At 56.2% G+C, this 20,762-nt stretch overlaps 7 protein-coding genes across 7 annotated transcripts, besides 1 other annotated feature; all 7 read left to right on the forward strand.

Annotated features, from left to right (window-relative positions):
- Positions 1 to 392: 392 nt before the first annotated feature.
- Positions 393 to 1,205, forward strand: LPMP_321100 (hypothetical protein; the record flags this gene model as incomplete). The annotated part of the gene is made up of 1 exon (XM_010703494.1): positions 393 to 1,205. The coding sequence occupies one exon, from the start codon at positions 393 to 395 to the stop codon at positions 1,203 to 1,205; it is 813 nt and encodes a 270-aa protein (XP_010701796.1).
- An 812-nt stretch (positions 1,206 to 2,017) lies between these two features.
- Positions 2,018 to 3,760, forward strand: LPMP_321110 (hypothetical protein; the record flags this gene model as incomplete). The annotated part of the gene is made up of 1 exon (XM_010703495.1): positions 2,018 to 3,760. One exon carries the CDS (start codon positions 2,018 to 2,020, stop codon positions 3,758 to 3,760), a length of 1,743 nt encoding a protein of 580 aa, XP_010701797.1.
- Positions 3,761 to 3,962: 202 nt separating this feature from the next.
- Positions 3,963 to 4,385: a repeat region.
- A 974-nt stretch (positions 4,386 to 5,359) lies between these two features.
- Positions 5,360 to 5,974, forward strand: LPMP_321120 (vacuolar sorting-like protein; the record flags this gene model as incomplete). Its single annotated transcript, XM_010703496.1, has 1 exon — positions 5,360 to 5,974. The coding sequence occupies one exon, from the start codon at positions 5,360 to 5,362 to the stop codon at positions 5,972 to 5,974; it is 615 nt and encodes a 204-aa protein (XP_010701798.1).
- A 1,492-nt stretch (positions 5,975 to 7,466) lies between these two features.
- Positions 7,467 to 9,272, forward strand: LPMP_321130 (dynein, putative; the record flags this gene model as incomplete). Its single annotated transcript, XM_010703497.1, has 1 exon — positions 7,467 to 9,272. One exon carries the CDS (start codon positions 7,467 to 7,469, stop codon positions 9,270 to 9,272), a length of 1,806 nt encoding a protein of 601 aa, XP_010701799.1.
- A 1,641-nt stretch (positions 9,273 to 10,913) lies between these two features.
- Positions 10,914 to 11,162, forward strand: LPMP_321140 (small nuclear ribonucleoprotein, putative; the record flags this gene model as incomplete). Its single annotated transcript, XM_010703498.1, has 1 exon — positions 10,914 to 11,162. The coding sequence occupies one exon, from the start codon at positions 10,914 to 10,916 to the stop codon at positions 11,160 to 11,162; it is 249 nt and encodes an 82-aa protein (XP_010701800.1).
- Positions 11,163 to 12,524: 1,362 nt separating this feature from the next.
- On the forward strand, positions 12,525 to 13,091 carry LPMP_321150 (hypothetical protein; the record flags this gene model as incomplete). Its single annotated transcript, XM_010703499.1, has 1 exon — positions 12,525 to 13,091. The coding sequence occupies one exon, from the start codon at positions 12,525 to 12,527 to the stop codon at positions 13,089 to 13,091; it is 567 nt and encodes a 188-aa protein (XP_010701801.1).
- Positions 13,092 to 15,315: 2,224 nt separating this feature from the next.
- On the forward strand, positions 15,316 to 20,184 carry LPMP_321160 (hypothetical protein; the record flags this gene model as incomplete). Its single annotated transcript, XM_010703500.1, has 1 exon — positions 15,316 to 20,184. The coding sequence occupies one exon, from the start codon at positions 15,316 to 15,318 to the stop codon at positions 20,182 to 20,184; it is 4,869 nt and encodes a 1,622-aa protein (XP_010701802.1).
- Positions 20,185 to 20,762: the final 578 nt, after the last annotated feature.

Here is a 20,762-nt window from a genome sequence, read left to right on the forward strand (position 1 = left end):
GCTCGTGTCCCCTCTCAGCCTTCTTCCCTGTTGTTCTGCTCCACTCACTCATCGTGAAGCGTGAGGTGAGGCACGACGACGCATGTGATAAGCACCAACACTTACCCACACCTTTGCAAATACGAGAAAACAAAACAAAGAGAAAAGGGTAGGTGAATGCCAACCGGCTTCCACGACAGTGATTAGGCCCCCTACCGCTTTTGGTTGTATATGCACCTCCATATATTATGCGCGGGGTGGGGGGAGGGGAGCATGTCACCTTACTCGTGGAATCCTGTACAGAGAAGAGAGAGAGGGCGAATCATAGTAAAACAGCCGTACTAGCCGCTCCATCTGTGGTTGCGAGCGCTGCCCCCGATCCTCTTTGAGCCTCCGCGGTCTCCCACTCAAACATGTGTCGCTGTGAATTGGCGTGTTTCTTTTTTCGTTGTTTTTTTTTTTTTGCTTCGTTGCCGACTCTCCACAATTTCTCTCGCTGCCATCAGGAGGGGAGGGAAGGGTGCACCACACGAAGGGTGCGGACAACAACACAAGCACATACATCTCCAGGGGTTCAGTACCGTCCGATGGAGAGAATGGAGAAGCCCATCATGGTTATCGGAACGAGCGCGCCACGCCGCCGCGAGATTGCACAGCGTCATTTTGGTGCCGCCTACGACCTAGTGTACCTGTCACCTGCTATAGACGAGAAACAAATTCGAGATTCGGACCCCTTTGCCCTGACGTCTGCAATCGCGCAGGCAAAGATGGAGGAGCTACGAGCTAAGGTGGCGCGTGACACTGCGTTGGCGCACCGTATCGCTCACCGACCGGGCAGCGTCGCCGTCACCTTTGACCAGGTCGTCAACTACCACGGCGAGATTCGTGAGAAGCCCGAGTCGCAAGAGCAAGCCGTAGCCTTTATAAAGTCGTACTCAAACGACAATCTGGCCACTGTCATGACGACCGTCTTGTACCACTTTGGGACTGGGAAGCAAGCGTCCATGCCCAACACAACCCTCACATTTTACGGCGAGATCTCGGACGAGACCGTTGCGCACGTTGTCGAGCGCGGCACTTGCCTGCACACCGCAGGCGGCTTTGTGGTGGAGGATGCTGACATGAAACGTTGCGAGGTAAAGATAGACCCTGGCACTGAGGAGGAGGTGTGCGGCTTTTGCGAGAACTCTGTCCGCGCTCTACTGGCGGACGTCCAGAGATCGTAGGTATCCGATGGACAGCTCCAGCAGTCGAAAAGAGTGGGCGGGGGACACAATGACGAGGCAGAGACACGACTACTACACAGCTGCGGGTGGACTCTCTCTCCCCCCACTCCCTTCACGCTCTCTACGACCCCCACTCCGTCCCCCGCACATCCGCCACCGACGCGGGTATCGTTTTTTTTTTCGTACCGTTTGCGATGCAGAAGAGGCCGGCTCCTCACTCTCCGGCGCGTTGCCGTATCATTTTTGTCTGAGCAAGTGGCAGCGACAATCACGTTAGCAGGGACGCAAAACGCGAGCGAGAAAGAACAGAAGTAGAGAAGAACCACCCCAGACGTACTACTCGTGGAGACACATAGAGGCAGGAGCTCTGAAGTGTACACTGTTGCTTCGTCGAATGCCGCTTTCTCACTCTCTCTTTCGCCGTTCATATCATGCAGAAATCGTCAGATCGAATCTGGCGACTGTTTGATCATCCTTCTGCGTCTTGCGTGCGTGTTGCTACTTTGGACTGCTCTACTTAAAAAAAGAAACTGTCTCGTCTGTGCTTGGCATCGATTGCGCTCATCATCGCCCTCACTTCCCTGCTTCCCTCTACCCCATCCTCCTGCTCTCACCACCCCCACTGTTCTTTCTTCTGCTGTTGATATACCTAGGCGTATCGCAAAGCTGCAGCACAACGCGAGCACTTGGCGAGTGGGGCTGCTGGTAACTCCGCTTTGCTCTCTCCTCTCATCTTACCTATACACTGACACAAGGGCATCTCCTCCCTTCCTTGGTGTCCCTCTCTGCTGTTTATTTTTTTTCTTTCTAGCATGAACTCATTGTTGAGAACATTCCAGACTGTAGTGGCGCTCGGCGAGGAGGACTCCCGAGGAGGGGTAGCTCCGTCGCAACGCAGCAACCTAGACGATCAAAGTGATCCAGCAGTACTAAGACAGCACATTTCCACCCTTACGCAGGAGCTGTTCCTCCACGAGCAGTCCTACAAGGAGCTGAGGGAGGAAAGCACTTCGATCGAAAAGGAGCTCACACATCTCCGCCTCCGCTTTGCCGCAGCGCGAAAGCTGTGGAAGTGCACGAATGAGAATCTCGAACTTGCGATTCAACACTTAGTGGAGCACCAGCTCTTTGGCGGCGTTTCTACCGTTTCTTCTATCCCTAGCACAGCGTTAGGTAGCAGCTCTAGCAAGGCTTCGCGATGCCCCCCGGGCGACTCTGTGCTTGATGCCACCTACGTTGCTTCTCTACGCGAGCAGGTTGAGCGGCTGAAGGAGATGGTGATGCAGAACGGTGAAGAGCGGAGCCGGCTGCAAAGTGCAAAACAATATGAAGAAGCGCAGCTAGTACTGCATGCGAACGGCGTGTCTGTCTCGTGCCTTGATGCTGAGGTACGTGTGGCGCTGCGGAAACTGGTAGCACAGTGGAGTGAGGAACGGGCCAGCTATGAGTCATTCATTGAGAGTCTTGAGAACAACGCTGCGAGGCATGCTGAGCGAGAGGCGTTGTTGAGTGACTGTATAAAGCAGGAGCAGGAGCGCCGCGCCGAGGCGGCGGCGCGGTGCTCCGCTTTGGAGTCTGGAGAGCTAAGGCGTCTGCGCGAGGAGCTCGCTGAGTGGCAACGTGGAGGGCGCGTTCCTATCGAGAGTGTCTCCGTCGATCCAAACCGAGCGTCTCGCAGCGTGGAGCCGGTCTCTGCAAGCGTCACCCAGCACCCAGACGCAGAGGACGTCAACGACACGAGTTACCTACCGTACAATGGTGCTGATGCGCACTTCCTCGTGTCTTTAGAGGACACAGATGTGCCCAGCGACACCGGAGCAACCACTCAAGCAGGCGCCGCACTGCGGCTTGATGCTGGTGATAATGCGGTGGCAGAAAAACTGGAACGCCTGAACCACGACTGCAGTGCACGCGACGAGGCGCTAGACAACCTTTACCGTGACAACCGAAATCTACACGAGGCAGTGCAACGAGCAGAGTCTCGTGTGCGTGTGTGCGAGGCGGAACTGCAGCACTGCCAAAGGCAGATGGAGGAGCTTGCGCTGCAGCTGTCTCGTGAGCAGCATCGCACGAAGTGTCTCATGGACGAGAACCGACGAGCTGCCGTTAGCGAAGGCAAGCTGCGTGAGCAGGTGATGCAACTGCGCCAGGCACTGAACACTGCGTCCGCCAGTCAAGCATCCCTCTCTGCTCAGAACGAGTTGAGCGCACGCGTGTGTGTTCCTCAAGTAATCCCGGTGCGTGTGAGACAGCCCTTCAACGCCTTCGCACTGGAGCAGCGCGTTACATACGAGAAGAACCACACCTGGGAGAACTGGGTGCAAGAGGCAGCGCGGTGGTGGAAGGAGTGGAAGGAGAACGACGTAGGGCTTCGAAGTCCTGAGGGGCACAATGTCACGAGAACAGCGCACGCCCGTGGAGGCAGGGTGCTGCCACGCGGCTCTCGCAGGTTGCTCACGTTTGGTAGCATTCTGATTATTCTGATGGTGATGTACGTCTTCATTATGTTCACGAATTCCGTGCGCACCACCAAACGGTCCCGTGACGCGGCATAGCGATGCCCATGGCCGTTTTTTTCTGCGACCTCGCCGTCGAGTCGCCCACGTGGCTGTGGGCGTGTGTACAGGAGTTTGGGTCTCTGGGTAGCTCATGAAGGTCAGATCTTTTATAGTCTACCGGGAGTGACTCTTAACTCTGTGACCTTTTCGAGGTATTGTTCCTTCCCTAGCTGAAGAAGAAGGCGCCTGGGCGTAGGATCAGGATCAAGCGACTACGATATAGCGAAGCTAGCGAGATGTGTCGATGCTGATTCCGGCGGTCAAGCCCTGGATGGCGCTGCGTCAGAACGACCTGCGACAGTGAACACGCTTTGTGCCATCTACATGATGGGGCAACGTGTCTGTGTGGCTCGAATGTGTCGCACCCAGGCCTCGCTGCCCACTGGTGTGGGGAGCCTACGTCTTGCTCCGAGGGATGCGCCCGGCGGCGACCGGCACAATGAGAGCGGCTGTGAAGCAATCTGTGGAGCGGGGGTGAGTGGGTAGGGTGTGAGGCAGAGGTGGCGCTCCAATGACTGGATGGGCGCACTGCTATAGTGGCTGTCTAACGCTGCCTCCCATCCTGTGGTAGATTTGTGTTCCGCCGGGTAGTGTGGAGTTTGACTTGTCCGGTATGGCAAAGGCGGAAACCCACGAAGAAGAACAGCCAAATGTGGTTCTGCATCTTCTTTGTGTGCTCTCAAGGGACCACATAGTCCTCCCCCCACATCTCTTGACTCAGTAGGGGATGTGGAGAGGCCTAATGTGTGCCCTTTTTTTTTTCGAATTTCCCTTTCGTGTGTGCTTCGCGTGTGGGGCAGCGCCATTGAAGTGGTCATGTCGGACGTTTTGGGCCTAACTCGCAGTTTTTCTGCATGTGCATGTGCGTCTTAGCCAGTAGACGACTCCGTCTCCGCCATTTAATTTTCGTCACTTACGAGTTCCGTTCCTCCACAGATACATACTACACTCTGAGGAGGGGAGGGGTCGTGTTGGTTTTCCCTTTGCTGTGTCACTGTAATTCGCATACTGCGCAGGCGCCTTTTGCAAGCGCCTTGATGCACTTCCGTGCTGTCACCTCCCTTTTGAGAGTTGAGATTCCTTTTTGTTGTTTTCACCGCTACGTACCCGCGTGCCTCTCCACATACGCAGATGTTTTGAGGAACTTCCCGGTGCGCGCGACAACAGCGTCTCTCCCGGCACCTCCTCTACTCGGCATGCTTCACCCCTCCTCCAGCCCATCGAGGGCATACTTTTAACGTCGCCCCCCTCCCCCGGCCATCTCCCCCTCCGTCCATCCTCTTTTGTTCTCTTCCACCGCTGGCCACATGGGCTGAGTGGGGGCACCTTTTTCTGCGCACACACCACACCGTTGTAACTAAACACCATCGCCACTCTACAACACCCGAGGAAACGAGTGAAAGAATGTGTGTGACGGCGGAATGTGTGTGTTGGCGCAATCCACAGTTTAGCACGCATTCTCACGCAATCCGAGCAATCACCTAACGGAAAATCAACCGACGCGCGAGCGGTGCGCGTCTTTTTTTTCTTTAGTCGCTGTCTGTTTGTATCGATCACGGAAAAGGAGGACGCGTTTGCCGCAAAATAACGTAAGCAATGGTGCTTGTGCTCGCCGTGGGCGACACGTGGGTGCCGCAGCGGTCCAGCGGCGTCCCGGAGGTATTTAGCAAAATGTTCTCACCTGGCCGCATTCACACAGTGTTGATAACGGGTGGAGTCGGTAGCAAGGGGATGTACGACTACTTGCGCACGATTGCCCCCGAAGTGCACTGCGTGGAGAGCAGCGTCGACCGGCAGTGGGCAGATCACATGTCTGAAAGCGTCGTACTGACGGTAGAGAGCCTCAAGATCGGGCTGGTTCGTGGTAACCAAGTACCTCTCGGGGACAAGGAGTCACTCGCAGCGATACAGCGGGAACTGGATGTGGACGTGCTGGTGTCAGGCTCTACGCACCAGCCTCAGTACTTCGAGTTTGATTCCCACCTCTTTGTCAACCCAGGCTCTCTGAGTGGCGCAGATACAGAGTGCGAGGTGAATGTGGTGCCCTCGTTCATGCTGCTGGACGTTCAGGACACATCTGTGGTGACCTTCATTTACCAGTATCAGCCGAGCGACGACAGCGACGGTGGTGGCACTGCTAGCGAGGGCTTGGCGACTGCTGGGACGGTGCCGGGCCTCAGGATCAAGAAGAAGGAGTGGGTGAAGGAGTGACACTCTTGGCTACTGCAGCTTATCTTTGGGTGCGGCCCTCTTTCCCTCATGTGCGTTGGCACACCGTCACTACGACTGTCCTGAACTTTTCGTTTATTTTTCGCTTCAAGGCGTGTCTCTGTACGAGAGAGCTTCTTTCCTATCCTGCAGTGCGCCCAACAGACCTTACCAGAGGGAGAAGGAGCGAAGGCGGCGCCTGTCTACCACTTGAGTGGGTTGCGTGCTCGATCCGTGAGGCCTTTTAGCAGTCCGCCTTGTCTGTTTCTGTGTGTGGGCGTGATGCGTGAGGGTGCCAATAGGAGGTGCCTGTTCTCCCTTACCGACTTTTCCTCCTTCACCGCTGTTGGACTGCACTATTTTGCTGCGTTGTTGCATCGATCCCTTCTTTGCTTGGTGTTCCTTCGCGTGGCCTTTCTGTTTTTTTTTTTCCTTGCACGTATTGGTTGGTTGTCCCCACCACTCATTCCAGTTTCACTTCTTCTAGTGGCTCTCGCGTCCCCTCTCCCCCCGCTCCACTCTCTTCGACGTACTGTGCCAGTGATGAGTCGCAGTCTACTCTGTGCTCAGCGAATCAGCAGCAAGCACCCTTGACGCTAGACGGTGATCATGGCCTTCTCCCTAAGCCTCTGCCGCTTCCGTCCGTGAACGCCAGAAAGGGGAAGTCAAAGCAGCAAGTAAACCGACTGAGGAGGATCAAGCGAACCCTCAGATTCCATCGCAGCAGGCGCGGGCTGTGTGGAGCGTTTCACAGTGTGTCAAGTGGGGCAGTGTAGTTACGTGCGCATGTCGGCTAAAGTGTAGCTCTGTGATCCAGTGTGTTTCCCTTGATTCGAACAGACGTTTTCTCAGGCACCACCAGCTCCCCCCGTGCTTGTGCGGTTCCATCGGGTGCGCAACAACCCTGCAGCGACCCATTCTCGTCGTGGCTCATCCTCCTCAATGCCCATTATTTGCCTCTCTCTCTTCTCCATCTCCCACCCCCTCCGCCTTCGCCGCTGTCACACCCCGGTACGTTTGTGAACGTCTCACACAAACACGATACCGATGCGCGCCGTAACATGTTCTTCTATGCGCAATACCTCTCCCCCTCCCTCCCCATTCCTCTCTTCCCCCTCTTCTCTTTGTCCTCGGCGAAGAGTGTCCTCTGTTTCAGCGTAGTGGACTGTCAAGGTCAGGTCAGTGCCCCCTGCCAAGTCGAACGTCTCCCTGGACGGTTTCCTGCGACGAGCACCGCAACTAATCAACGACCAAACCGCAAAGGAAGACGCGCGCCCTTCACACAAGACGCATTCGAGACGTTTGGTTTGCTGCTTTGTGTCTTCCTCGTGTTTCCTTCCTTGTGAAGCACACGTGGCGCTTGTTGTCCGTGTGCGGGTCGTGTGTGGTACAGAGGTAGAGAAGCAGTTTCACAGTGCTACCAACATCCCCACCCCCTCTATCTGGAAAGGCAGAGACCCCTTCCCTCCCCGAGTAATATCGCCACCGAGCCCTAATGACGGAGATCACGTACAGTTACTCGCGGCCGGCCCGCGAGTTTGGCCGCATGCCGGAGTTTCAGGCGAACGACAGCGAAATTCTTGCCGACATTGCACCAAATGATATGATCAAGGACAAGTTCACGTTGCAGAACCCTAAGGAGAGCCAAGTGCAGAACGTGCCGCAGCTCTCCGAAGCGAGCACGAATACCGAGTCCGTTCGCATCAAGAATCACGCACAGTATCACGGTGAAGGTGGCTGGCCGCACGCCGTCGACCCAACCGAGTTTGAGGAGAAGATGAAGTACTGCAAGAAGGTAGAGCGGGAGGAGGGCTACCTGCAGACGTGCGGGCGACTCGCCGAGCAGTGCGTGGAGCGCTGTGTGAAGCAGAACACCGCGCTGGACATATACGGCCAGTACTTCCCCGACGCTCCACCGGATGAGGAAGAGACGATGGGGCCTGCATCGCTGAAGGTGTGGGCGGTGCTCAAAGATCCATCCGAAGAGAAACGCACGGCGGCCGCTCTCTCGTGGCAGAACGACGGCCGCCGCATTGCCGTGGCTTACGCGCGGCTCAAGTTCCAGAGCCAGACACCGACGATGAGCACGAACTCGCATATTTGGGACTTAATGAACCCCAACGACCCTGCCGAGACGCTTGTCACTCCGTCGCCGCTGTGCAGCATTGAGTACTACTCAAAGGATCCTCATCTGATCGCGGGTGGTAGCTGGAACGGCGTCGTGCAGTTCTGGGACACTCGTCAGCCAAACCGCCCGGCTGCCCGCTCCCTCATCGAGGAGAGCCACAAGGATCCGGTGTGGGCTCTTAAGTGGCTGCAGAGCAAATCTGGCGAACTACTCTCCGTTTCCACAGACGGAAACGTGTTTGTGTGGGACTGCCGCCTGCCCGAGAAGCCAATGACCATCCGTTCCATTAGCGAGGATAACTTAGTGCTGCAGCCACGCAGCAACGACGGCGGCGCGCGGGGCATCCTCGGCGGCCTGTGTCTCGACTACGATCCGCAGGTGGGAGGGCCGGCCAAGTACATGATCGGCACCGAGCAAGGCACCATCTTATCCTGCAATCGCAAGGGCAAGACCCAGCACGAGAAGTTACTGCCAAACACCTTCAACGGCCATCATGGGCCAATCTACAGCGTGCAGCGCAACCCGATGTTCTCCAAGTACTTCCTCTCCGTCGGTGATTGGACGGCGCGGCTGTGGTTTGAGGACTTCAAGTTCATGCCCATGTTTAGCACCTTCTACCACAAGGCATACTTAACCTGTGGTGTGTGGCACACGGTGCGGCCGGGCGTCTTTTTCACGACCCGCATGGACGGGTACGTGGATGTGTGGGACTTGATGCTGCGCCAGACCACGCCTTCCTTGTCCTTCCAGGTGTCAGACTACGCCTTGCACACCATCAAGCCCTCCCAGAACGGCAATTACGTCGCCACTGGCGGCATTGACGGGAATGTGTCGCTGATGGAACTGTCTCCCTCGCTGTGCACGATGGTGCCCGATGAGAAGAACGTCATCGGCACTCTTTTCGAGAACGAAAGCCTGCGGGACAAGAATCTCGATCGTGCACTGAAGGAAAAGCGTGCCATGGCGCGTCAGCGTGAGCGCCGCAGCACGCATCTCGCCGGGATCACCAGAGCGCCGACGAAGGAGGAAGCTGCGCTCGACGACGTTGCCGCGAAGTACATGGAGGAGGTGAGCACCGTCAAGGCCAAGGACACACACACCAGCGACGAAACCGATGCCCAGCGACTCAAGGTGCTGGAAGACTTGGAGGATGGCATGGAACTGTATGACTAGCCTGCTGGTGCCACCCCCAAGCTTATCCCGTGATGATTGTTCTCAATCAGACTAATAGACTGGCGCACCTGCGGGTTTATCTACAGGTGATGGTGGTGGTGAGAGGAACAAGGAGAGCTGCCGACTGAAGAGGGATTTTGAGTGGCTTTTGGTTGCCTTTTCTGTTGTGGTCACCTTCCTCCTCCGCAGTTGCTTACTTTGCACTCTGCAGTGGAGTGTTGGTACTTTTTTCTTTTTTATATTGTAGCCTCCCCCCCCTCCCGACCCCGCTGCCTGTGACAATCGTGTTTGCTGATTAGGAGGCGCCGCTTTGTCACAGCATCATTGATGGGCCATGCGGCACGCAGTACCGTCTGTTTTCCGTCCCCACACGTTGTGTTGGTCCATGTGCGGACTCGTAGCGAGTCTCTTTCTCCCTCGTCGTTCTTTCTTTCTCTGCACGCGGGCAAGTCTGTGGGCGTGGCTTGATCCTGTACGATACACACACAACGACGGAGGGACACCAAATGGGGTGGCGATGGTGAAGAGGGATGGCGCTCAAAGAAGTGAGGGGAGGCAGCATCTGAAACCAGCAATAAAAAGGATCCGTTCGCTTGTTGCTTCTCCTGAGCCCTCCTTCTCTTTCTCCACCTGTTGTCGTCGCCTTTGCTCGCCGTCTTTGCTTACCGCTTCGCTCGTGTGTTTTTTTTTTTCTTGAGATGTACATACGTGGCACTGTCGCAGACACACACACACACACATATATACATACGTGTAGTCACGCACAGACTCTCCCATTCTCTCGGTGACATACCGTACACTGGCGATTTAGTGCGTTGTGCACCTCCGTGTCGATGTCTCTCTCTCTCTCTTTGCGTGTGAAGGTGTGTAGATTGTTTATGTATGCCCACCCCCCTTTCTCTCTACTCCACTCTTTACTATTTTGTGCTCTGATTGGTCTTCAAGACAGAAAATCACAAAACGAAAGACGGACAGAAAAAAAAACGCCGCCGAGTGGAGTCCTGCCACGCGGTAAAGACTTGGCTACCACTAGACGATACGGTCGCAGCAAGGGCCACCGTCACTCTAGCTGTTGACCCGCGTTGTGAAGGCACTGAAAGTTATGTGTTCTGGTGAGCTGTTCACTTATTTGAGACGCCAAACATCTGCGCGGGTGATGGATGGTGGCTTCTTGTAGGCTGCATGATGCCCTTTTCAAAGACGTGTCTTTTGTGACCGTCGACGGTGTGAGCAGGTGGGCGGAAAATCTGCTTATTCTTCAGCACTGTCTTGGGATGGGACTATCGTCCTTCCCCTGGTATGGCAGTGCTGAACTGTAACTCTCCTTCTATACACTCATTCGCATATGTGCCCACACCCTCTTTCCTTTCTTCAATATCGTCAAAAAAACGGCATGCGACTTGTCGTACTCGTGCACGATTCCGGTGTCCTTTGTAGCTGTGAAAGGCGCTTTGTCAGCTATTCCTGCAATTTTGCAGCGTCCGCTTGTCTCCCCCATCATTTTCGTGTGCCCCTCAGTTGTTGAAGTGTTGTGGCGAACAAAGAAGCCCCTCTCCCCCCCCCCCTCCCCCCAAAAAAAAACGAAGAAGCAAATACGTCCAACATTTCGGATTTGCACCTTCTCGCGCACGTCTAGCAGCAATGCCGACGAACAAGACGCTTCCCAACCTCAATCACTTCATGGAGAAGCGGATCGTCGTAAAGATACAGGGTGGCCGCTCCATCTCCGGCGTGCTGCGCGGTGTTGATGAGCACATGAGCATTGTGCTGCACAACGCCATGGATGAAACCCGCAATGCGAATGGCAGCGACGAGGGGACGATGACGGCACTCGGAACCACTGTGATTCGGGGCAGCGCTGTCGTCGAAATCACGAGCGCCGATGTTTGAGAAGGTAAGCGAATATGCGTACGCCGGAACGAAATGGGGCCGAATGGCAAAGGTCTCTGAGTGGCGCTCCTGCATCAGGCGAGAAAGGCCTTCGGCTGCCACCTTCACGCCCTACTCTTTGCACATACGTGAGGTGTCGCTGTGCAACGTAGCTGCGTGTCCGTCGGTGCTATTGTTTTGCGAATAGGGTCTGCATTGATGGCGAGGAAGTATTCTCGGTTTTGTGTCACGCGCGCCTGTCTCTGCGTATGTAGGCTTGTCCCGTGTCTCTACCTTGCCTCGTGCGCTCCTCCTGCCTCATCCTCTCTGCTTCTCCCAGTCTCACTGCTCTCTCTCTCTCTCTGTGTGCTGCTACAAGACACAGTATGGAGGGGGAGCCGAAGTAGGGTAGAAAAGAGGATTATCCAGGCGAAGGCAGGTCGTGGATGCAGCGACGTCAAAGGGAGCGGCGTACGCACTGTGAGAGAAGTAAATCATCACCCCCCTCCCCTCAGGCAAGGCGAATAGTGACACGTGGCGGACTGGGCCACTCGGGTCTACACGCGGAGCACAGCAGAAAGAGAATGCGAGACACTGCGCGCGCTTGTCCGTCGCTCTCATTTTCCCTACGCCTTTTTGTGCCTCCACAAGCCTTGCACGCGACTCGTTGTGTGCAAGCTACCACTATGGGTCGTGCGACAGGACGACGTGTGCGCGTTCATGTAGTGAAGGTCACACTCGTGCTTTTATTCATACAGTGCCTCCACATGTGTGCCATCACTAGCGATCGTCGTCGCTCCTTTTCTTGCTTTCTTTGAAGCTTTCCCTACCCTCTGATCTCCCTCTCTCTCTCTCTCTCTACCGCGCCTCTACCATTAACCATCGCAGCACTTTGTTGCACGCGCTTCTACCACACGCGGAGTGTACGGGCGTCGAGTGCGCTCTGCTTACCTGTCTTCTCTGGCTCTTCTGGTGTTTCTTTTGGTGGCGCGGGCGGAGCCGCTTCACTCTTCCGCATTTTGATTAGGTGAGCCTCATTTTGGAATGAAACAGCACGGGACAACCATCCAACTATCGACACGCGTGCGCCGACGGACACTCGATACTCCTCTCCCTTTCACTCACCCGGGTCGCACACCTCCAGGCGTCACATTCGCTTACCGAAGGGCAGAAAATAAAAACGCCCCATTCAGCCACGGAGTGCTGCTCGTCTCCTTTTAGTCGCTTCCTGTAGTCGTTAGTTGTGCATTCCCGCCGCTCTTTCACCCCCTGCCCTGCCCCCCGTCTTACACAGCGCATCGGGTACGTTTCTCATTAAATCCGGACCAATACGAGAAGAGCACGAAAAGCAAACAAACAAACAAAAAAAAGGAAGCACAGAAAATGGCAGGTTTAGACGTTGCGTGGATTCCGTTTACGGTGATGTACTTGCTGTACCTCATCCCACCGACCCTGATGGAGGTGTACTCGTACTACAGCCGCGGTGGTCTCGTCCGCTATGAGGATATCAAGTACGATGACAGCTTTTGTCCACAGTACCAGTGGAACCGCGACACGGAGGTGTACTACAAACGTTTCCTCGACCGTCCCACCAGCGAGGCCAGCAACGCGTTCTTTTCATGGCTGGACTGGAGTTCGGAGTCCTACGACCGAACGATTTACATCCTCCGTCGCAACTTAGCGAAGCAGGACGGCGAGGTGAGTGTGTGGTGGCGGTACATTTACGGCCCCTTCATCTTCAACTGGCCCAAGAAGACTTGGCTGCGCGGCGACGATGCCGCGTGCCGGAAGATGCCGGTGTGGGGCGTAGGCGGCGAGGGGCGTGCTCGCACGGAATACGAAGAGGCCAAGGCGAAAGGCTTCAACAAGAACTATCATTACCAGATTATGCGCAAGATCCGCCGTGAGCAGGCGCTGAAGGCGGCACAAGAGAGGGCGGCCATCAAGTGAGGAGAGGACGGTGCACAGGCAGAGCACGTGAAGTCTTGGGCGTCTTCGTGATGGGATTCTTTCTTTTTTTTTTCTTAGCCTCTCATTCTGCTTGTGTTGCGCCTCTCCTCGATGAGTGATGTGTTCGTGTTTTTTTTTCCTCGTGGCTCTCTTTCCAGGACGTGGATGCGCGTATAGAGGAGGTGGTGTGCTTAAGGGCCGTTGTGTGGACTCCTTGTCCACTGTAGGGTTTCTTGATGTTTAGTTCTTTGCTTGTGTGTGTGTGTGTGTCCTTCATGTTGCTGTATCAATTCGTGTGTAAATGCTGTCGGTGCGTGCTTTGTTGGCGTCTCGCGCGCGCTCTGAGCTTGGGGCATGGGTGCTTCCGTTTTACTGATGTAGTGTGGTGTATGTGTGTGTGTGCTGACATGTGCGCATCGGTGGTAACCAAAACACGCCGCACGACATCTTCACTTCCACGCTTTCTTCCCTTCAACGAAACGGAAGAAAAGGAAGCCGAACAAACAATGAAAACCAATAATGACCGGCAGTGAAAGCGAAGCGGTGCTGACAAGTGGGCTCCGTGTGCACACCGAAACGAGGACGGCTTACGCCTCTCCCTCCTCCGCACCTCCCCCCCTCCTGCCTTTGGGGGGAAAGAGCAGCAATCTTCTTTGTCTGGAATGTGCACACAGACCACCATCAACGTCACCTTCATCAACAGGCGTGCCTAGTCTCCACGTCAGCTCAAATGGGGTATTTAGCGCTTCTCTTGGGAAGGGCCCAGTCTTACCATACAGGTGCCACAACTACCCTTTACTTGTAAAATGCCTTCACTCTTCGACCGCTTTCTCTTCTGTTGTCTCACACGTTATGTTGTGCCATTTGCGCGTTTTTCCGGCGTATGGCAACGTCACCCGTGCACACATCATTTATGTACGCAATGTGAAAACATCAACACTGTCGCGTTTTCCCAATGCGTCTTTCTGCCGACGTGCGCGTGTGCGACGTGAATTTTATGTCCATCATCCGGTAAGATTTGTCCTTTTTTCTTTTCTTTAGCTACGCGTAGGCCCACGAGCTCTTTGTGCTCCTCTCCATCTTAGCACTCGTGTCTCCTCTTTCCCTCTACCACGCGATTTTGGGCAAGAGCCCCTCCTCATAGCCCCCCTCTTCCCTTCCCTCTATACACCGAGGGCGAGGCATTTTGCAGTCTGTGGGCCTCCCCACAGTGTGTCCCCGGGCCTCTGAGGGTGTCTTCTCACAACTGACGAGTGCCTCCTCTTCTAACGCATACGCACGGAGCGACAACTCAAGCTCAACCTGTGCGACGCTCTACAGCGTCTCGTCGGGCGCACAGGTGAGACGACCCCCCCCTTCCTGCTTCTCCGAAGCTGTGTTGCTGTGTATTGTATCGCTAACAACTCTGCGAAACCCTTCTTGTTTCCTTTTGCATAGTGGGCGTGACGCTTCTGCGGGAGCACATCGCTGACCCTTTCTCTGTGATACGCCGACCGCAGTCGGTGGCGCACCGAGTCGCACAAGTGTGCCTCGCTTGCTGAAGATATCCTTTTAGGAGTACCCCTCTAAAGCAAAACAAAAACACACATAAAAAACGAAAAACTCATCACCACGAGTGATCGTCATTTTGATTTTGCTGTCTTCGCCTCCTCTGTGTATTTCTTCTTCTTTTTGTTGTTGTTGCTGTTTTATGGCAGAAGTGTTGATTCACAGAAGACCAGAATTGTCGGATACGCCATCTCTCTCTGCTCCGTTTCGTTCTTCGTGATCATCCGGTTTTCTTTAGTACCCCTTCCCCCTCCTTTGCCTCTTTCCTCAGTGCCTCTCGCTGGCTTTTGTGTCGCCACTCACCACAGTGCAGATTCTTTGGAGGCTCTCGCTTAGTATATCAGTGACATTACCATCTGCGAATCGCTCCGCTGCATTTTTATTCTCCCCCTCCTTGTCCTCCTTCGTCTTGACGGTGTTGCTGTGCTGTGCTTACTCCCGCCTCGCTCCCTCACGCTCGAGTTCTGGTCGCTGTCTCGGTTGTTGTCAGCAGAGAGAGTTGTTGTCCCCCCTTTCAGCTCACCCGTTGCGCGTGCACTTTCCCCTTTTTTCATATAACCTGACTTGACGACCGCTGGTAGAGCGTTGTGTTTGGCACTCCAAGCACCTCTCAGTGACGTGCTATAGCTCACCGCGGCTTTTGCTCACCTTACGCACAGAAGCAAACAAGCAAAACATGGACGACTTCCGGTTTTACATGGAGGGAGTCGGTCTGCTGGAGGGGAACACGCGCCGTGCAAACGCTGAGCTGATCGCTGCCATCAACAGCCCTGACCCAATGGTTCAGTACAGCGGCTTGCAGGTGCTGTGTGATCAGCTCACAATGAGCTCCTTCATCTCGCCTTCCACGATGGCCACTATTCCGCTCATTTTACCAGCGGTGCTGCGGTGCATCGCGTCGTCGCACGCGCGCGAAGTGTTCATCACGGCGGCCCGCGCGCTCACCTACATCATCGACGCCTTTCCTCGCACCTTTGAGACAACCCCAACCCGCACCACCTTGGTCGAAGTGCTGCTGCAGCACCTCCGGTCCATCCAGGACGTGGAGCTGTCGGAGCAATGCATCACCTGCTTGGAGTTGATCACGCGGAGTCAGATGGGGAGCCGCGAACTGCTACGCAGTGACGGAGTCGAGGCAGTACTTGGCTTTGCCGACTTCTTCACCCTTCACAAGCAGCGGCAAATTTGGACGATTGTGCAGCGACTCGTCGGTGAGGTGGACGAGAGTAGCGTGCAGCATATCACCGCTTGCCTTCCCACACTGCGGCTCGGCATGACAAACGGCGACGCCGAAATACGTCAAAAGGCAATCGCCACACTGGCGCAGGCCATTGAAGGCGTCAAGATGAACCGAGCCACCGTGGAGACGGTGTTCGGCGACGCGGCAGACCGCATCGCATCCCTGCTACACGAGCGCGATGTCAATGACGACGCGCTCTCCTCGGCGCTCTTTCTTCTGTACGCAGGTGTGCAGTGGAGCGCTGCGATCGCGTCCTCGGTGATACAAAGTGGCCTCTTCAACACGCTGCTCTCCTTGCTGGAACCGGTGCCGACTCCGGCGCTGGTAGCAGAGCAGCAGACCGCCTCGTCGTCCATTGGGAGAGCTCGGCGCGGCAACGGTGCAGCCGAACGGATAGGGGAACGTGAGACCGGAAGAGAGGATGGACATGGCGCTGGTTCTGAGGCAGCAGTTGTGCGAACGCTGGTGCTTACCTCGCACCAGCGCACCACCGTGTGCCGGCTTTTGGCTTCTCTGCTAATTCCGTACAGGACCGGCGCTGCGGAGCAACTCGAGCGACTGGAGATGTTGACACAGCGACCACTGCGCACTGGCGCCCCGGCCCTAGGTAACCACGTGGACATGGATGACGATGATGACGAAGATGAGGACTACACAACGGAGGAGGAAGACGGCGGGGATGAGGTGCCGGACCTTGACGATGACAGCAGCGGTGACGCTACCCTGTCGCAGCTGCGCCAGCGACTGGCACATGAGCAGGGCCTCAGGATCGAGACAAAACCTGCCTACGCCCGATGCCGTGCCTCCGGTTTCATATGCGACGGATGCGGGAAGAACTGCCTCCCCGGGGACTGGTACCGGTGCAACGAGTGCCCCGACAAGGACTACTGCACTGCTTGTGTTTTACAGCAGTACAAGCAGGATCACGATGGCCAGCACAGCTACACCGATATGGAGCAGGTGGTGGGCGCTACAGCGCGCAATCGGGATAAGCTGGAGCTCTACCGGACGTCGCCTCAGCTGCTCCAGCGCGTTTTGGAAGCCATCCCCACAGTTGTCGGTGTGTGCGTCGCCTCTGAGGTCGTTGCGGTGCGGGTGTCGTGTCTCGACTTCCTTGTTAGTGCGGTTGATATGGCCTCTAGAGAGCAGCTTATTGCGAGCGGCATCACAAACCTCCCCCTCGGGGAGGTTCTCAATAACAATCTCCGCGGCGCCGACCTTCTCTGCAATGCCCTTGCGGTCGCTCTAGCGGGCCGGCTGTTGATCACGGCGAGTGATGCCTATCAGGTACAGTTCGTACGAGAGGGCGTAAAGCTGAGTCTGCAACTACTAAAGCAGCGCTGCAGGGTGAGGGGAAGGGCAACGCTCACGCGCGAGGCGCGCGCAGCCTTGACGACGTCTACTGCCGGATGGTGCACCATCATTGGCACTGAGGCGTCAACGCTGCTCCAGCGTTTCGTGGGGATCGAAGATGAGCAAGAGGTTGAATCCCTCCGTCGTGTCGTTCAGGAACTCCGTCAAGACCACTTCAGCACCGCGGTGAGCCTGCTGCGTGACTTGCTTTCTGCTGACATCACGGCTTTCGAATTTTACTCGAGCGGTATTGTGCGAGAGCTGCGGAGCTGCCTGGGCCGACTGCAAAACATCTACGCAGTGATGTACCTAGTCGCTGCGCTCTCCAGCTCGTCTACCAAGAAGAAAGGTGCGGGAGAGAGCAGCGCTGCTGACGTCCCGCTGACGTCGGCCGCCACCGCTGCTTCGTGGGGAGGTCACAGCAGGTGTAGCCTGCTTGCCCATTTTGTGCATCACCTACACACAATACTAACGCTTCTCGACGACTTTGCCGTGCCCACGTATGACTTTATCGGCGATGTTCACCACTACTTCGTTGTTTCTTTTGAGCCGCACCACGCAACTGTCGCGGTGGCTGGTGACATGCCATCAGCCACCTCCACCTCCAACGCACGCGGCAGCGGCGGTGACAGCTCTCTTTCACCACGGGAATGCATCAAGGCGCGTATTCGACCCATTTCGAGCGTGAGCGCTATGGTCCAAGTTCTCCAGCAGGAAGTGCTGCGGCAGGAGAGCGAGGAAGGAAACGACGGCGACAGAGAGGATGACGAGGCGGTGACCAACATCTTACCCGACCTGCACCCGCGACACTCCTCTGCGTCTGGCAGCGCAGATGTTCCTGCGCCTGCTAACCTGTCTCAGCCCCCCTCACCACCAGCGAACAGCATATGGATTCGCTATGGCGCACATGTGCTTCCGCTGTCGATGACAATGCTGCAGATTATGGAGCACCTTGTCCTGCCTGCCGCGGCGACCTCCACAGACGAGACGCGAACCAGCCCCCACGCCAACACTGAACAAAGGCCTAAGCCGCGCCACACCGTTACTGCTTCAGAGGAAGGGGGAGACGAGGAGCAGGAAGCCGGGCACGGCGCCCACAACCGTCTCGTGGGACTAGACACATCGAACGCCGCCGGATTCTCTCTGCAGCGACCTGTTGTACTGCACTACAGCACCACCCCATACAATCCGCAGCAGTACTCCTTGTATAAGGTGCCGAATGCATTCCCTGCCAGCGGCAACCCCCAGGCACCGCTGCAGGTGCGCCTGCCGTCTCAGGATTGCGAGCCGAGCGCGGTGCGTAGCGTAAAGCAGCAGCTTGCTGGTGCTTTCCACTACAGCCGGCACGTGCTCTCCGACAGCCAGCGGGATGTTCTGGGTCTGCTTGGCATTCTGCATGCCGCGGTCGTAAACTGGGTGGCGCTGCTTACCTACGTGCAAAAGCAAGCCGCTGCTGCATCAAAGCATCTGCACGGCATCGATGTTGCGTGCATTCTGAAAACCTTCGCTCCTGCCATCTCCATCACCGAGTTTCAACACCCGAAGCTTAACAGCAAAGCGGCTCAGCAATGCTCGCAGATGCTTCTGGCTGGGCAGCAGCGTGGCACCTGGGCCGTGAAACTCGCTCTGGATTGTACCTATCTTTTCAACTACTCGACGCGCAAGTTCCTCTTCGACGTCGGCTTCACTTCGACGGATCGCTGCTTGATTCGGATGCGCAAGTACCGGGAGCTATTTGGCTTGAACGAACCGCGCGTGTCGAGTGAGCAGATGCGGAGCGTCTACGGTCAACTCAAGAAGGAAGCGAAACGGGTGTGGCGTGAGGATATCTTAGAGTGCGCGAAGACGGTGCTCGGTGCACAAGATGCGCAGGAGCGGAACCGCGTGTGGAGTTTTCACTTCTATAACGAAAACGGCTGGGGCGATGGCCCCACGCGCGAGTTTTACACCCTTGTCAGTCAGCAGTTGCGACAGCGGAAGTTGGGGCTGTGGCGCAACGGCAACGAAGCTGCGGAGGACACAGAGTACGATGTCACTGCCGTGGGCCTATTCCCAAGGCCAATGCCGCCCGGGTCCGCCCAGGAGAAGCAGCACCTTGTCCCTTTTTTCCGTCTTGTTGGGCGGTTTATTGGACGAGCCCTCCTTGACGAGCACGTGCCCGGCCTTCCGCTCTCACCGGTCTTTCTCCGCCTTTTGCGCGGTGATGTGTGCGGAGTGTACGATGTGCAGGACATCAGCGAGGAGGTCGGTCGCCTGTTGGTTGCTATGACAGAAGCTGCTGGGCATGGGCACACGCGCCTGCAGCTGCCAGGACAGAAGAAAGTGGTGGAGGTGCAGGACCTCGCCCTCGACTTCACGCTTCCCGGCGACGACAGCGTGGAGTTGTGTCCGGATGGGGCGAACACGCTGGTGACGGCCGAGAACATGATGGCGTACTGCGACGCGGTCACAAGCTTTCTGCTCGATCGCGGGGTAGCCGCGGCCGTCCACGCGCTCCGCGAGGGCTTCCACTGGTACATTCCACTCGTGGCACTGCATATGCTCAGCGTGGACGAGTTGCACCAACTCCTCGCTGGACACGAGACGGCAGTGACGCGCGAGGACTTTGAGAAGTATAGCGAGGCAAACTACGGGTATACTCTGAACTGTAAGCATGTGCAGTGGCTCTTCGACATCCTAGCCGCCTTCACGGTGGAGGAGCAGAAGCTGTTTTTTTTGTTTCTCACCGGCTCTGCGCACCTCCCCGTAGGCGGATTAGCCCGCCTACGGCCGTCCTTCACCATTGTGCGAAAAACGTCCGAGGATGCCGGTATCAAGGAGGAGGACATGCTGCCCTCCGCCATGACGTGCCAGAACTATTTGAAGCTGCCGCAATACAACACGAAAGAGGAGATGGAGAAGAAGCTGCGCTTCGCCATGGCCGAGGGCAGTGGCGCGTTCTTGCTCTCCTAGGCACCTCGGCGACCACTACAAGGCAGTGGAGGCGGCTCTCTGTCTCTCTCCACTTCTCTCTATTCATCAGTCCATCTATCGTATGAGAGAGAGAGCCATCGCTCTGTCTCCCTGGCCCCTTCCCCTTCTCTCTGTGCATGTGTGTACGTACACCTCTAGGAATCTGTCGATCCACCTACGGAGGTAGATGTGCATAGAAATATACACGGCCGAGCGCGTATGGTCTTCTGAATTGCTGTGCGTTGGTCCTCGTGCTGCAGATACTGTTCGGGCGCTGTTGTTTCTGTTTTGTTTCTGCTGCCGCTGCCGCTGTGAAGGCATTATCGGGGTTTCTCCTCCTCGTCATTCTTTTCTTCTTGTTGTTGTTGGAGTACAAGGAGGAAGCCGTTGACCTTGAGAGCGTGTGGCAGTTGTTCTGCGCGCTGTCGCCTCCCTTCCTTTCTTGTTAGTTTGCTAGTGACCATGAGCATCTTTCATCTCGCTTCTTGGTGGTGCGATCTAGCCCCCCCCCTCCTCCCAAACGAACACGCAGGCTGACAAATCCATAGAGACCCTCTCGCGCTTCCATGCGTGTTTTG

Source organism: Leishmania panamensis (genome assembly GCF_000755165.1).
Source record: "Leishmania panamensis strain MHOM/PA/94/PSC-1 chromosome 32 sequence".
Classification (NCBI taxonomy): domain Eukaryota; phylum Euglenozoa; class Kinetoplastea; order Trypanosomatida; family Trypanosomatidae; genus Leishmania; species Leishmania panamensis.